This window comes from Ursus americanus, chromosome 9, assembly GCF_024610735.1.
Source record: "Ursus americanus isolate L20-20 chromosome 9, mUrsAme1.1.p, whole genome shotgun sequence".
NCBI lineage: Eukaryota > Metazoa > Chordata > Mammalia > Carnivora > Ursidae > Ursus > Ursus americanus.
This window is the reverse complement of record NC_142135.1, coordinates 11,266,319-11,282,289: the sequence shown is the minus strand read 5'-3', so window position 1 is coordinate 11,282,289 and position 15,971 is coordinate 11,266,319. Positions and strand designations below refer to the sequence as shown.

The 15,971-nt window shown below is 51.7% G+C and overlaps 1 protein-coding gene across 5 annotated transcripts in view; it reads right to left on the bottom strand.

The window, feature by feature from the left end:
- Nucleotides 1-370: 370 nt before the first annotated feature.
- Nucleotides 371-15,971, bottom strand: part of ASAP1 (ArfGAP with SH3 domain, ankyrin repeat and PH domain 1) — a 341,646-nt gene continuing 326,045 nt past the window's right edge. For all 5 annotated transcript variants that reach the window (XM_045812249.2, XM_087864619.1, XM_087864618.1 and 2 more), the window contains 5 exons: nucleotides 15,263-15,332; nucleotides 12,986-13,044; nucleotides 7,221-7,720; nucleotides 5,358-5,480; nucleotides 371-3,093 (listed from right to left, as the gene is read on the bottom strand). In XM_045812249.2, the coding sequence (XP_045668205.1) occupies nucleotides 3,019-3,093; nucleotides 5,358-5,480; nucleotides 7,221-7,720; nucleotides 12,986-13,044; nucleotides 15,263-15,332 (827 nt within the window). In that variant the 3' untranslated portion in view covers nucleotides 371-3,018. The remainder of the gene's footprint in view (nucleotides 3,094-5,357; nucleotides 5,481-7,220; nucleotides 7,721-12,985; nucleotides 13,045-15,262; nucleotides 15,333-15,971) is intronic.

Below are 15,971 nucleotides of genomic sequence, written 5' to 3'. Positions count from 1 at the left end.
ATGCATGCTTCTTGCTGGCTTGAGAGTGAGAGGAGATCACGTAGGCCCGGAGCCTGACCCTGGGTCTGCTCCCCGCACGGCAGTGCTGGCAGCAGCAGCTACGGGAGAGAAGGAAACGCCCAGCAGCCTGAGGCCTGGACATCGCCCTCCCTCTTCACGTGGAGTGGGAGCACGGAGGTGGGAGTGGGGGGGACCCCAAAATGTTGAGGTCTGTGTTTTGTAAGCTGAGAAAAGTAATGGACATTTTTATGTATCCAGAGAGAGCTTTGACACAGGAGCTGGACCGACCTGTGTTATCTATCCCCCCCAAAGCACAGCCAAGTGGAGTCTTGATTCTTTCCAAATGCAATATAGTGGACAACTCACAAAATGGCTTGATTTCCGATGTTTGGGATCAACTGAGAATACGTTTATTTAAAAGCAATTTTAAATATTAAAAAAAGTAGAAATTAACACATACAGTACTGAAAAACGGTCACATTAAATACATGTGAAATGACAAGCGTACTGATGTCTGGTGGTAACATCCACATGAGAGTTTGGAACTTGTCTGGTGCCACTACGGATTCCTACACGACACGCAGAAGTTCTAGGCAATAAAAAAATAAATAGCAATTGCTGTTCAACAGTAAAATAAGACACAGACTATTTGCAGAATGTAACTTTCCCCTCTGGGGGAAAAAAAGAACTAATTAACTATTTTTTTTCATAAGGTTCCATACCTTCAAAATACTATATCATGTACAAAATTGCAGATCGTGGCTCACTGAGTTTAATAAGAATATCAGATTCACACTCGACCAAGATCACCAAAGGTATTCATACCTAGCTGTCCTATGTCCCACAGTCAGCTGGATTAGAGAGCACTCAAATTCCTCACGGAGAAGAAAAACAAAACCAGAGGAAAGAAAAAAGGTATTAAAAAATGTGCTTGTGTAAGTTGCAGCAAAAGAAGAAAAAGAACAGACAATGACTCCATGTAATTTCAGACATGTAGGTTTTGAGCTTTTTAGAAAACCAGTTTATTTTGAGAACAGCTGAAAATACTGTAGGCCACAAAAATGAATAGTTCTTTAATGCAACTAAAAATGTGTACTTGGACGAACCAGGCCCCTAGGTCCCTTCGGACGGTGACTTCCTGTCCCGACACCAGCGCGGCCAGTGAGCCGGGGCTGCAGATGCCCAGCCGCTCGGCCCCGGGCTCCGGGGGCTCGCCTTCTGTGCGGGGCCCGCGGGGCTCACAGGACCACCCCCCTGCCCCAGGTGGCAACTGCTTAAAATCACTTTCCAGGAACAGCTGAGAAGTTGTGTTGCAGGTCTGTCATGCAAGGTTTACTTATTAGGTGGTTATTCAAAGTTTTCATGGTACTCACTTAAGCAGAACTAAATGAATATTCGCTGAGCACAGAGACTCTGTTAAAGAGGGCTTTTCCTAGGGGTCCGGTGGGGAGTTGTGCTTCTGTGAAATGAACCTTCCTCTCTTACCGCCGAGGTTATCGGCTTAGCAGGATCAGCCTTCTGTGCGGTTGCCAACAGAGCCGTTTATGCAAACGTGATGCCAGAAGGACACGGGGGCTTCGGAATCAAGAGAGCCGCCCCGCTGACCGGGGTGGGCACCTGCCGTGTTCTTTTCAAAGTCCAGACCGACGGCCACGGCTGCGAGCTCATGGGGCTGCCGTTCCAGTGGTCGGATGGACACGGCCTGGACAGGAGGACACGGAGGGAGACTCACAGCGCCATGAGCTGTGGCGGCCGAGCGCCTGGCTGTGAAGTGGCTCGACGGTAACGCGGCTACGGAACAGAGCTTAACACTGGCACGCTCACCTCCGATGGGGGCACACGCAAGAGCACGGAGGGAGGAGAGGCTGGTTTCAGCACCCGGATTCTGTGGCGGGGAAATGGTGTGAAGGGCTGACTTTTAAGTTTTGTCATCTTCGTGAATCATCTTTTCACGTGTTTAAACTGATCAAAGACAAAACTAAGAAAATAATTTAAATTGATGTGTTCGGGGCTTTAACACAGGTGAAGGATGCTAATTCAGAAGAGGATATGGAACTTCACACTCTGAGAAAGCCGAATGACTGACTAGAAACAGATATTGTTGCAACCTTATAATTTCTGCTTTAATGGCGATCAAGTTAAAAAAATGTACAGTTCCACTTGTCCATACTATTCCTTTATAAAAGGCAGATTTCGGGTAAGCTTCTAAAGGCATGCATAATGTAGAGGCTAATGCTTCCTGGCGGTCCTTGGTTCCTGAAAGTTGAGCTTCATCAGGTGTGTTTTAAGCTTTTGTCAAAATAGTCGTGAAGGATATGTTATTTTTGCATAATGAGGTAATATCTCAGGGGCGGGCACTCCTCACCAGAAGACCGTATACACCCACTTGGCCTAACCTGCACAAGGCTGCGGGGAGTGTAAAATGCCACCAAAGGTGTTGGGTCGCTGAATAGTTTGCCGAAGGAATAACACTTACATTGAACCGAGCACTTCTCTGTAATAAATACCACAGTCGGTTTTTGTAGCTGTAAACTGTGTACACAGATAAACTACAGGCTGGTCTGTCGTGGAGCTCAAAGTTTCACCTGGAAAACAGAACCCACCTCTTCGCTAATGTCGCGTTTTCAGTAACACAATTGAGAATACTGTTTTGTTAGGAACACAGAGTCATTCTCTGCCTTTCAACGGTCGCTGGAGACCACTCTTATTTGCAGAGCCAGCAGTTCCTAGATGCCTGGTTTTGTCTGTCTGCTGGGAAAACAGCAGAGAGATGAAGTGCTAGATACCCAGGACGGCTCTGGCAGACCAGTAAGGCGCGCCGGGTCCCAGGCCCCCCTAACACCGGCGAGGGCAGAAGCCCACAGGGTATTTACAGCACACACCATGTCCCCTCCTGAGGTGGCCCTTCCGGGAGTCTCTCATTCTGTAACAGCAGCTATATACACACGTGGGCACGGGGTTATGCGGAGGCAGCAGTCTTGCATGAGGATGTGGACAATCTTAAGGTTCTGCTTTTTGCTAGTCGGACAGGATGTGAACAAAGGACACCGGAAAGACCCCCTTCCTTTCGGGCTGTCCTTCAATATGCCCAATCTGTAGGGAGAAGAGAGAGTCGTCAGGCTGGAGGCCACTGGCAGCTGCCCGGTGACAAGCCCCGTGGGTCACGGTCCCCGTGGACCTGGCCCACAGGCCTGCGGGGGAGTGCATGCTGACCCTCCCCCTCTCTTGGAAGATGACACACAATTGTAACAGAATAACTAACAACAGGAGGTACAGCCCACTCCGCCCTTGTATGTGGCTCTCACCGTGTACACTTGGCCGTCCTGTGAGGGAGTGCTTCCTGGGGTCCTCATCTTATACCTGGAGTGTTAATTCCCGCCCCCCGCCCCCCCGACAGGTAGAAGAACCTGGCCTCACACAGGCTACAGACTCCAGGGTCCAAGCTCTTCCCCGGGTGCTCAATGCCTTTCCTGCTGAGCGACCTCAGACAAACGTTGCTAGGCCTCTTGTCTGTAAAATGGGGCTAAAATACCCTTTCCTCTCAGACCTGTGGTGAGATTACATAAAAAAATCACACAGATGGGAAGGGCTGCTCTGGACCAGAACTTGTTTGCTGTGGGGGGAAGGAGACGGTGAGGGCCTGAGACGGACGGTGGCCTCTGGCAACTCTCCTGTCTGCCCGAGCCTGTGACCACAGTCACCCGTGAAAACTTCCCAGTGATCTCAGACCAATACTCAGTGGATTAAAGAGAATCCCACTGCAAGCCTTCAACAGAAAAGACCAGGACGTGCATACTGGCTCCAAATGACAAATGCAGACAGAGGAGGGTGGCGTTCGGAGCCAGGCCAGACCAGCTCTCATCTCCCTCCATAAAACACCCGCGGGGTCCACGGTGGCTGGAGCAGGAGCTGCGGGGCAAGTCTGGGCTGCCTGACGGATCTACCAGGTCTGTGACCTTGGGCCGCCACCGGGGCTCCTGGGCATGCTTCTCTCATCCTGACGGTGGAACTGACTGCTGGCCGGGAGCACCCACCTCACAGGGCCTTACTCAGTTGGCGTCCTGCACGTGAGCGGGTTTTGTGAAACTGGAAATCACTGGTGGCATGGGCGGCATTGTTTTTATGTGTGGCTCGGCAGATGTGCTGACAGCACATGGAATCTCCGAGGACGATGCTAGAGGCACCAGTGGAAACCTGCCGCTTACTCCCTCTGGGTCCTCCGCTGTCATCCTTGGTTTCTTAGCAAAGGATCTGATCACCGCCTGCTTATAATATTAATGCATCACCAAGTGAGCTCTTGGGACAACCTTGTGAGGTGGGGTTACTCCTGTCCCATTTCTGAGCAGGAAACAGGCTTTCGGAAGGGACACGCCTTAGCCAAGGCCATAGAACGACTCAGTGACTCACGCCAGGGCCCTCAGAGCCCATCTGCTTGTCATGATTCTAACGTGGCTCCCGAGCAGGCTCCATGCCAGGAGCAGGCCCAACCCTAACAGAGGCAGGAAGGGCCATGGGGACCACCCCCAGCTCATCCCTCCCCGAGAGAGAGAAGCCTCATCGCTTCCTTCGGGGCGTTTCGGCTTGGGCACCCTGCACATTCAGGGCCAGTAATTCTGTTCTCCCAAGCATCCCTGGCTTCCACTGGCCAGAAGCTCAGAGCATCCCCCTCCCGGGTCCTGACAATTGAAACTCTGACACTGCCAAAGGTCCCCGGAGAGCAAAACTGCCCCTGCCTGAGAGCCGCTGCTTTGGTCCAAGCAGAATCCCTACGGCTGTGATCAAGCATCTGGAGGCGCTCGCTCTCCAGGCCCTGAGGAAGAAAAGCCAAAGGTGTATGCACACCTGTACGTGTGTGTACACGTGTGTACGCGTGTGTACGTGCACGTGTGTTTCTGGGCCCTAGCACACTCTGCTGGCTCCGCCATGAACCACAGGTCCCTTTCTCAGCAGACAGAACAGGGTCCCCTGGGCTGGTGGGACACAGGCTGCCACGGAAACAGAATCTCCATACTGATGCTGGGAAACACTCAGCCAGGAGACACGTAAGGCCACCATTCAGGCTTTGGGCTCAGAGATGCTTCGGAATCTTGACTGCTGGCTCCTAGCTGTGTCACATGCACAGCCTTCCCGAGCTTTCGTCTCACATCTGACAGAGCAGGAAATGCCTGCGGCTCACAGGCTGTATGATCACGAGGGTTAAGCAGAGGCGCACGTTAATTCTCCCGAGCCAGGTTCAAAGCTCGGCGGCTGCGTCTCCAGCACGACCTCAGCGAGAGAAGACAGCCAGCGAGAACGCTGGAGGGTCGGCGAGGCGGCCGGCAGGATGCGGGCCCCGGGGCGTGCGCCCGAGTACATACCCACCACTCCTGGTCCTCCTCCCCTGTGACGACAATCACTTCCCCCTCCGTGAAGGTGAGCTCATCGTCATTGTCCGCCTGGCAGTCGTAGATGGTCTTCACTCGCCTCACCTTGTTCTTCCCCTTCAAGACAGAAACGGGGCTTTAGCGCGAGAAAAGGACACGCTAACCTTGGGCGCTGAGCCTCAGTTGTTCCTCTGTCAAGGGGGAGGCCCGTCCGCCAGGCGCCCAGGTGCTGTGTGCTCCCTCTCTTCCCCGAGCGCGAGGACGGAGCCTGGCATTCGGGAGGGCACACTGCCCATCATTTTCACGGGAAAGCAAACTATGGGTGGGGATCGAAAGCCAGCCTCACCGAAACCCCTGAGGCTCCCTGCCCTCCCCCGCCCCCAACAGCAGCTTGCAGAGATGACAGCAGAGTCTAAAAATGGTTTTGGGAAACATGATGTAAAGAAAAATGTGCAGCTTCTGCATACTGAATGCACAGCATAAACAAATCTCTCAGTCCCCTCACGCAAAGTACTAAGTCAGCACATGCTGGTTAAACAGGGCGGCGGCCCGGGGTGGGAGGATTCCAGGCAGTTCCCCAAAATGTTCTAATTTGTGATCAGTTTTCACTTGCGCTTTTATCTGTTGGACTTCTGGTTCTTTGCAAACAGGAAGATGGGAATAGAGAAGTCATCTTCTAAAGGAGGTTTCTAGTGCCTAGCTCATTGAGTACTCAGTATTAAAGAAAGCAAGCAGTGTCTCTCCATATTTTGGGTCAAATGACTTCTCTCTGTGCCCTGGTGTCTCCCTCAGTGCCCCTGCTCCTTTCTGCCGCCCGTCCCGGGGTGGTGCTGGCTGGAGGGACCGCGACTGTGTAAGGCTTAGTTGTCTCAGCTCCAAGGCCCGCAGGGGATCCCTGAACATGGGGAGGATTAAACGAGGGCATAAAACCACTGTCAAGTGCAGAGCAGGACCGGGATCTTGCACAAGGCCGTCGGGGGGCCTGGGCTCCCGGGACAGTGCCCTTGTGGAGAGCAAATGCACCTGCTGTACCGAATATGGTGCTCTCCAGCCCGTGCGAGAATGGGTTTTGTTTTCCTGACCCTTCCTTTAGTGTGGAGGGGCCACACTCTATGGCAATGCTGTGTTGATAATGAGCAGGGGCAGGACTGCTGTGTGGAGTTCGGCTCCCTCATTAACCGTGCTCCTCCGCCTGGGAAGCCAGTGCCCCCGCTGGGGTGCAGCCGAGGGCAGGACCAACAGCCACTGAATCCTCCGGGAGCACTTGTGCAAACAAGAGGTTTTTTTGGAAAAGAGCATTTTTATATTAAAATAAAACTGGTACATTTTAGAGTAGAAAGCATCTCATGCAAAGGAGGGAATGTGGGATTTCACCCGAATTCTGCCTGTGCCAGTCTCTCGGGGCTTTGCCTTGGCTCCTGTGGGAAAACGCAGTGAGAAGAACTGAGTGGACGATTCTCAGAACCCTGAGAGGGAACCTGTCTTCTTGTGACTCTAAGAAAGGAAAAGTGTCATCGTCCCGGCTCTAAGACAAGGGTGACCCCTTGCCGAGCGTCTGCCTGGTGCCGCTCCTTGGTCACCGCACTCAACTGCCCCTGAACTCAGCTGCTGTGCACAAGGGCCCAGAAAAGTAATGGGCTCAGGTCACGTAGCGAGAGCCGGTCGAGAAGCCCGGCTGCTGGAGTCCAGCGCCCGCGTCCCTAACCACTGGGCTCCGCTCCACCGTGCAGCCGGAACCACAACCAGTGCAGGTGAGCAAGCTCGTGATTTTTCTGTGTTGCTGGAGCACACACCCTCCTGCTGGGTTTTGGAGCGCGGCAGAGGGTTGCAAAAGCCTCAGAATTGGCGTCTACCCACCGTATTGATTTTCCTGGGCAGCGGGACGGGCGTCTCTGGCAGGGTGGGTGTCAGCTCATTGGAGTCTTCAGATGCTTGCTTTTGGACGGCATCTCGGGACTGCACGTTTGGGGAGAGATCTGCCGGCTGTGACTTCTGGGTGATGTCGGGGGGCTGCTGGGCCTTGGGGGAGACCTCTCCGGTCTGGGACTTTGCCAGCAGGTCCCCCAGCTGCGGTCTGGGAGGCAGGTCCTTCATCTGCGGCTTGGGAGGTAAGTCTGCCAGCTGGGGTTTGGGTGGCAGGTCGCCCAGCTGTGGCTTGGGGGGCAGTTCTCCTGGCTTCGGTGGCAAATCTCCGATCTGGGGTTTGGGTGCCAGTTCTGTGGGCTTCGGGGGCAGGTCTCCAGGGGGCGGCTTCTGCGGTAACTCTGCCAACTGGGATGACTTCTGGAAGATCTCGGGTGGGATGTTGGCTTTGTCTAGGGAGAGGTGATGGCTGGTTTCTGTTTTCCTTAGTGCCACTGCGGGAAGCAAGCACAGAGAGGGAGGTCACCGGAGGGGACCCCAAGGCAGGGAAGCGCTGCCCCCTCCTTCGGCCACTGGGAACACCGGTGGAGAGTGTGTGCCCGCTCCAGGGCCAGACCCAGGTGCGCACTGCCCGTTCACAGATCAAAGTTGGAAGCCTGGAAGGCGTCTACATGACCATAAGTGATTTCATGCCTCAGTTACGGAAGAACAGGATGTCCAAACTAACCCAGAATTAAAAAAAAACAAAAACAAACATGACTAGAATACAAACAGGTTACAGAAAATTAGAAGTATACAGTTAGGTTCTCCACAAGCCTACCACCTAAACGTAGCCATTTACAGTAATGTGCCGTACTTCCTTCTGGACTCTTCCACGTGTTTTCCGTAGATAAAACTTTGATCTGCTTTTATCTATATACCACTTTAGCAAGAGTATTTGCCAGGTCAATAAAATTCCTCCAGCAGCAATATGTAATTTTGTTTTGAAAGATTTTATTTATTCATCTGAGAGAGAGAGTTAGAGAGAGCACAAGTGGGGTAGCAGGCAGAGGGAGAAGCAGACTCCCCACTGAGCAGGGAGCCCGATGTGGACTCAATCCCGGGACCCTAGGATCACGATCACCCTAGGATGTGAGCCGAAGGCAGACTCTTAACTGACTGAGCCACCCAGGTGCCCAGCAGTACATCATTTTTAATGTTGCATTCTGTCCCGTTCTGTAGCTGTATCAGAATTTATTATGATTCTCCATGTCTCTAGAATTCCCATACTACCTAAGAGGTCAAAGGTCTCCTCCCTCCCCCCCAAGGGAACCTCTGCTACATTTTGGTGATACGGCCACATGTTCTGAATCCCATACATGGCTTACAGCACATACTTTGTCTGCAATTTCGTTTCTTGCCCACGTAATATGTTTGGGAGAACTTGCTAGGCAGGTCCTCCCGATTCTCTGTACGGTCGTGGCTGTCGTTCTGCACCACTTGGGGATTCTAGTTTGTGGAACCACTCCCACAGCTCTTTGCACAGCTCTGTCGGGGGGACCTAGGGCATTAAGGACACATCTCCAACTCCGGCTCCACCACTTACTTAACTTGCTGTGTGATCTCAGGTCAATGATACAACCTCCCTGTGCCTCCTATTATTTCTAAAACATGAGTTAATACAGGTAAAGAATTTGCCATCAGGACCTGGCAGGCTCTAAGGATCATATAAGAGTATGACCACTACTGTCAGGCAGGGTTCTTTGAGACCAGGATTTGTATTTTTACTTCTTCCCGGAACTCCGGCTCCTGGCATAGAGGCCAAGCATACAGTATGCATTCAGCAAGGACACAGCTGACTAAGACTCACTGAGTAAGTCACACTAAGAATTTTATTCTAGAAGTACAATATATTCAGAAAGATATTCTTACAAGTTATCAAAAAAGAAAAAAGAAAAGAAAAGAAAAGAAAAGAAAAGAAAAGAAAAGAAAAGAGAGATGGATCCCAGTGTTGCAAACTGTCCCAAGCTGTACTACGACTGCTTCTGCACGTGGCCTGCTTGGCCACGTCCCAGCTCATGGGCTGGCCCTTGAACTTCAGCTGATGTTGCTCAGCTCAAAGAGTTAAAGCAAGCCAGAGTCCTCTTTTGCAAGTCACAAACTGGGTAAAGGAAAGTCTGAGGCAGGCAGTGAAGGGGGAAGCTGGGGGAACTCCCCCAGCAGCGCGGCTGGCCAGCCTTGCTGTGCGCCACTTACGGGGGAATGGAAACTGTAAATGCTGGGCAGACAGAACCTCAACATATTCAAGTCCGGTTCGAACTGATCCCCTAAGAAGGATCAGAGCCACGAAATGAGATGCTTGTGCTTGAGTGTTCAGCACGGCACCATTCATGGTGGAAAAGGGGCATCCGTGTGGCTGCCATGACAGGGCCTACCTAACACTTCACGGCACCAGACGGCGGAATGCTATGTAGCAGGTAACAGTCATTTGTGATGGAAAATGTTTCTGATGTATTATGTGAAAAAAACACCCCAGCTTAAATTGAAACCTAAAACAAAAAAAACACAGTAGAAAGGATATATCAAATTACGTATGTTGGGTGATATGAGATGGTGGGTGGTTTGTATTTTTCTTCTCTTTGTCTGTATTTTTTTAAATCTCCTAGAATGAATACACGTGGTTTTACAATAGTTAGAAACAAAATAAGAGAAGAGTTTTTCTTCTAGGGAATCTTGCCCAGCTTCTGGTTATTTTATTTCCAAGCTGGTTTTATGTTTTCCCCTCTCCATTTAAAAGTCCTTTCTGAACTGCTTTAACTCTGAAGCGCTGACAAGCAAACTTTTCCCCAAAACTGGACCACAGAGAGGGCACCGCTGGAGCGAGGCCCATTAAGAGCAAGAGAGGATGGGAATTTCCAGCCCGACCCCCACTCCTTGCAAAAACCCGGGAGGTAATGGTGTAGCTGGGGTGCGCAGGCAGGACTGGGCGGAAGGCAAGGGGATACGGCTCCTTTGAAAGGCAACACCACCCAGAGTACAGGCTACTAAAACGCTTTTCCCTTGGCCATGATCATTCTACTTCTGAGAATGGCTTCGGAGAACATAACTGAAGAAGAGGAGGCAGAGGGAGAAAAGGCCTGCAAACTTCTGGTCCAGATCCCAACCATAGGCGTTGCCAACGGCAGACAGCGGTGTAAGCCAGGCCGGACTCGAGCCCCGGCCAGTGGCCTCGTGCAGTGCTTCTCACACGGGATGGATGAACGATCTGGGCTCTGAGCGTGAACAGCTGCACATTTCACACTAAGAGAGACCATCAGTCGGCATCCACCTCTTGATAGGAGAACACACCACCACCCAGGAAGCAGTTCTGCCAAAGCCTGAGCTTGTGTCTGATGGGGTCTCAGGACCCAACTTCCGACTGACAGGAGATGCGGAGGACACAGAACATGTTTAACAACCGCATGGGGATACAAAATCCAAACTGGAAAAATCTAGAACGAATAACCCAGCTCCTTCAACGTTATGTGTTAGAAAGGGGGAGAGACGCAGGAAGACCTTTAGCCTAAGAAACGTAAAAGGCCAACCAGTCAACTGTCCAGTCAACTGGACCCTACTTCATTCAATCTTGATTTGAACAAACAATTTGCTGAAGAAAAAAAAAAAGTTATTTATGGGACCATCAGAAATGTAAACTGGGTATTTGAAGGTATTAAGAAATTCAGGATTTTAAAAAATCTGATGAAGCGTCTGAGACGTGGTGACGGTGTGGAGCGCGTGGAAGCGGTATGCGGTCCACGTCTGCTACAGACCGACGGGGGGCGGGAAACGGATGGAACAAGCTCAGGTAGGAACTGATCGTTGTGCAGGTGGGTGATGAACATCTGGGGGTGAGGTGGAGAGGGCTGCGTTACACTGCTCTGTGTTTTACAATATTTTTGTCTATGTTTATCATGGGCAAATTCAAAACCAGTAAAAAGGACAACAAGAGAAAAGAACTGGAGCAGCATAATGAGGCGGTGGTTGGAGGGAGGAGGTCTGGCTGGGATGCTGGCTTCTGGCGGAAGGCTCAGGGTGAACGGCACTAAAAAGGAGGGGCACGTGAAGGGCGTGATCCCGGAGTCAGGGAGGGGCGGGGCTGGTGCAGAGGCACGGGGTCCATCTGAGGACATGACGGGCCACTTCCTGGGTGCCACAGGCAGGCCAGCAGGGGCATATAGCAATGGGGGGGCTCATGTCCTGTTCACTGAGAACACAGACGCGAAGTCGTTTCGAGGAGAGCAGAGAAGGTATGAAGGAGAGGAGGGCTAGGGCAGTGGCGAGTCAGGGGATCCTGTAGATGGAGGGTGCCAGGCAGCCTCAGGACCGCGTGAGCTCAGCAGTCAGGAAGCAGAGAGGAGTTGCCCTCCTGACTACTTCTCCAGCACGTGCAGGTGTGTGGAGCCAGCCCAGAGCTGGTCAAGCGAGCAGAATCAGCACGGGAGGGGTGTGGGAGAGGAGGAGGAGCGTTAGGAGAGATGATGTTGGCTCAGAAGGGGACGTGGGATGGTGAGAAAGTGGCTGTGGCCATGGGTGGGGGCAGTGGGGCTAAGAATTGCTGCAGTTTGGGAGCAAGAAGAAGGGAGCTGGACAGGGAGGTGGAAGGAATCAGTGGTAGCGTGCGATCGATGGGGAAAGAGCACAGGGCTAAATCAGGGGCAGATCATAGACAGGTGGGAACACCTCAAACTGCTCTGGGATCACAACAGCCCTTCGGGTAGAGGTTAAAAGAAGACAATGACTTGTGATTTTAAAGACTCAGTAAATCTGGGGGAAGCTCCCTCTGTGTTCCATGGAGAATGAACTGGCAGCCCCCTGGGACTCTGATTGTACTACACAGGAGCCCAGTTTCCCAAAGACCTCGGGAGAGAGCTTTCTACCACGACTCCCTAAACTGTGACTTCAGCGGTCAAAGGTCTTCCTGAAATCTACGGAGCACCACGAGCCCTCTGAGCCTCCGTCTGCACCTAACGTGGACCCTCTGGCCTTGCAGGCCTAAGTAAGGGTGGACAGGATGAACCAAAGCGTCCGTGGGTGTTCTCAGCTCCCAAGCTGGAGGGGCGACAAAGAAGAGGGAGCAGATACGACAGCGGACATGCTGGTCCTACGGATGAAAAGCTTGATCAGGATGAAGGAAGACTTGGTCAAAGAACCGAGTGTCTCTACTTGGCAGGGAAGCTGCATTTATAGACACTGCTTTCTTGTACTTCTCAGAGCACGAGCATCTCTACTTTGCATGATGGATGCCATCCAGGGAAGGATTTCTGTGCCACAGAAAGCGAGGGGCTTTCTGAAGCATGATCTCATTTCGTCCTTACAAAACTTCATGAAGCAAGTATTCTTGGCCACCTTTATGGGTGAGGAATCTGAGGCTTCGGGAAGGTTCCGAGTCCCCTGCCCAGGCCACACGGCGAGTGAGTGGCAGAGCTGGTACTGGTTCCCAGGTCTCACTGCTGTGTTTGCAAGAGGAGAAGGAATGGTATCCCCAGGCCCAGGGATGATAACATATCTTCTAGAAAAGGACTGTGGTTTTTTTGGAAAAGTATGGTGTTTTGCTAATCACAAAAACTCAGTTTATAAATATCTTTCTTTATTGAACAAATATTTATTGGGCACCTACTACATGCCAGGTGCTGCTTTGGGCATCTGGGATCAAGCCATGAACTAAAGAGACAGAGACAGCTGTCCCCGTGGAGGGCACCACGACAGTCTAATCATGTGAACACAAGAAAAAGAAATCTTACCTTTCTGAGGTAGTTTAGGAAGAACTCTTGGACCAAGGGCAGTCTTTGCAGAGCTGGTGCTAATTAATAAATAAGAATCATTTAAGATCTCAAAATGCTGTAATATCATTAGTGATCTAATATTCAATGAAATTATTGAGTTATGCTAAGTGAATTCTCTAAAAACCCTTTCAAAATTTCTTTAACAAAAGATTACAGTCTGTTTTCCACAATTCAAAATTTGCCTGGCTGGGGAGGACCCAGAAAAGAGTGAACAGGCCAACTATGAGAACGATAAAGCCACCACCTCCTCCCCTGGAAACCTGTCCTCAGAGGTGACGTCTGAGCGCCCGGTGGAGCACGACCCCGGGGGACCACAAGGAAGTCCGTCTCCTCGTGAGATACGATCTCTCACCCTAACTCTTGCCATCCTCACTTCCAGGGGAGGACACCGAAGTCTGGGGAGTTTCAGCAGAGGGTCCCAAGGCTGGCCAGGAGAGGAACTATAAAAGGAGATCTCGCTCTGTTCAACGCAGCGGCACCAGAGCAGACAGCTTGGGTCTCAGACCTCCAGGCTCTCTGACTTTCCCTCCTCTGGGAGCACTTCCAAAACAAGTAGGGAAGAACACCCAAGTCTCAGGAACAGAAGTCCACCCTGTGGGGTCTGCATAATCCAGTGTTCCTCCCCACGCCCCTGCCACCACCGAAACGCCAGGGCAGTGGGCGGCTCATGTGAGCTGGCATCCACGGTGCTCCTTCAGCAAGAGGCTGGAGCTATTCTCAGAGGACGCCAGGGCCCTACGGCCCCAAGGAGGAACAGCAGCCGAGCACTGGAGTCCTCCGTGCCAAGAGCCCCTCTGAATCTCTCATCTGTCCTCTTCTATCCTACGATGTCCCAGGAATTGGCTTTCCCCTCTTTCTTTCCCAACTGCATTTAAAGGAACAGGGAAAGACAAACCAAACAAACAAAACAGAGTCAAAGAAGAAGATGAAATGCACATGCTGTCACCTCCTAACCACTCTCTCCTCAGCTCTCGTGAGATCCTACTGCCCCTGGGCTATAGACATAACATCCCTGCGAATCTGCAAACAGTGAACCCCTCTGGAGCGTGTGTTTCTCACGTCCGGCCTTGGAATGTTCTCAGGGAAGCACACCGGCCGATTATAGACGTGAGCACGATGGTGATTCCTGACCAAGGCCCTGGGTCAACACTGAACGCCCGTGGGCCTGGGCTGCTTCCTCTGCAAACGAACACGAGGCTGCCGCTGTGTGCATGTGGCTTGATTCTGTTTCAAAAGCATTCTGTGGGCACTCTCCATGTATCAGACACTCTCCCCCTCTGGGAAAAGATCCCGGAACTGCAGTCTGAGTCCCCCAGAGCCAGGTGGGGGATGGAGTGGGAATGATGGGCAGGACTCGAGGGGAGGGGACAACAGGACATGGAGTCTGGAGGGCAACTGGGTTGAGTCCAGCTCTGACATCTGCCACCACTTAACCTCTCAAGCTCTCAGGGCTGTTCCCTCATCTATACAACGGAGGAAAGAGTAATCGGCTTATCTGACAAAGTCATAAAGACTAAATAGGACAGTGGCATTAAAATAAATGAGGACTTTGTTTTGTCTTTGATAAACTCTGGGAAGCAACCCCCGCACACCAGCTGACTCCGTCTCCCTGAGGTTTTGGGACTGGAAGTGGCTCTTTGTGTCTTTATCTCAGATCCGGCCTCTAGAGAAAACTCTGCGTTGGGATTGGATAAATGTTGCCTACAGAAAATCTTCCAAAGTATCCCGTTTCCGTGAAAGGAGGGAAGGAAGAGATGTTGCTTTTAGCCTAGCCTAAGAAAATCTTACAAACCGGGCACTTGGAAAGAGTCCTATTTTTATGTCTGAAAATCTCTGGGCTGTCAGATGTCCCTGAGGACTTTTCATTCCCAAGTCTGCAAAAAGGAGTCAAGAGGGAAAGTAACAAAGCTACTTAATTAAAAAATTAAAAATACAGCCTCGTTCTGGGAGACTCTGTGACATGAGGGAAGTGAGGCCCGTCCCCACCGGGAACCTGGATGGAGGAGAGAGCCATGCCACCGGACAGCCCGGCCTGCCGACGCGCCGGGAGACAGCGGCTTGTCACGGCCAGTCCCGAGGGACGGGTGCATACTGACAGTGTATGTGTAGTTTCTCCTCACGGTCGGCACCAGCTGGCGGGCCACACTTTGAGCAGACCGCCACCAACACACATTTCTAGAATTCCAAACAGTGAACTGTGACCCCAGCTGAGGGAGAAACGTGAAGGCAGCTTACCTTGATTGCTGAGACAGTCCCTCAAACTTATTTGCAGTCTTACTAGACGATGATGGACCCACATCGTTACCTACGGGGAAAATCAGAGGTCAAGCTGCATCTTCAGACAGGGAAATGGAATAAGGGGACTTAGGACTTGGCGGACAGGCACCCCTCTGGTTCCAAACAGGAACTGGAAAGTCTGGAGCTAGAACAGTATGCATTTGTAACTTCACAACAAAACTAAGCACCAGTTTGGGCTCTCACAGTGTGGTTTTTGTTTTGTTTTTTTTCTATTCAAGGACTATGTTGAAAAGATGAGCAGCCCGCCCCCCGGCAAGGCCTGTAAGATCATAGGGCTTCGGGATGTCCCCTTGGCTCAGGATCTTGTCCTTAGCTTGGGCGCAGGGAAAGAAGAGTAAAACCTCAAATTCAGGAGACCAGCCCTGGGAGCCAGACTCAGAACACGCAACTCACAAACTGTGTGCGTGTGTGTGTGGACGCTATGCAGCAGGGTGGTGATAACTGGCCGTCCGCGGGCCAGGACGCTCAGTCACTCTTGTCATTATTCACTCAGACATTAGCACTTATGAAGCACCCACTAGGTGTAAGGCATGGGTGCAGAGCAGGGGGCACGAAAGCAAATCAAATGTCCCTGCTCTGCCGAGTTTCTGATCCGGCCTGGGCGATGCACGTGTACAAACTAGACTGCTCATGTGCAACGAGATGA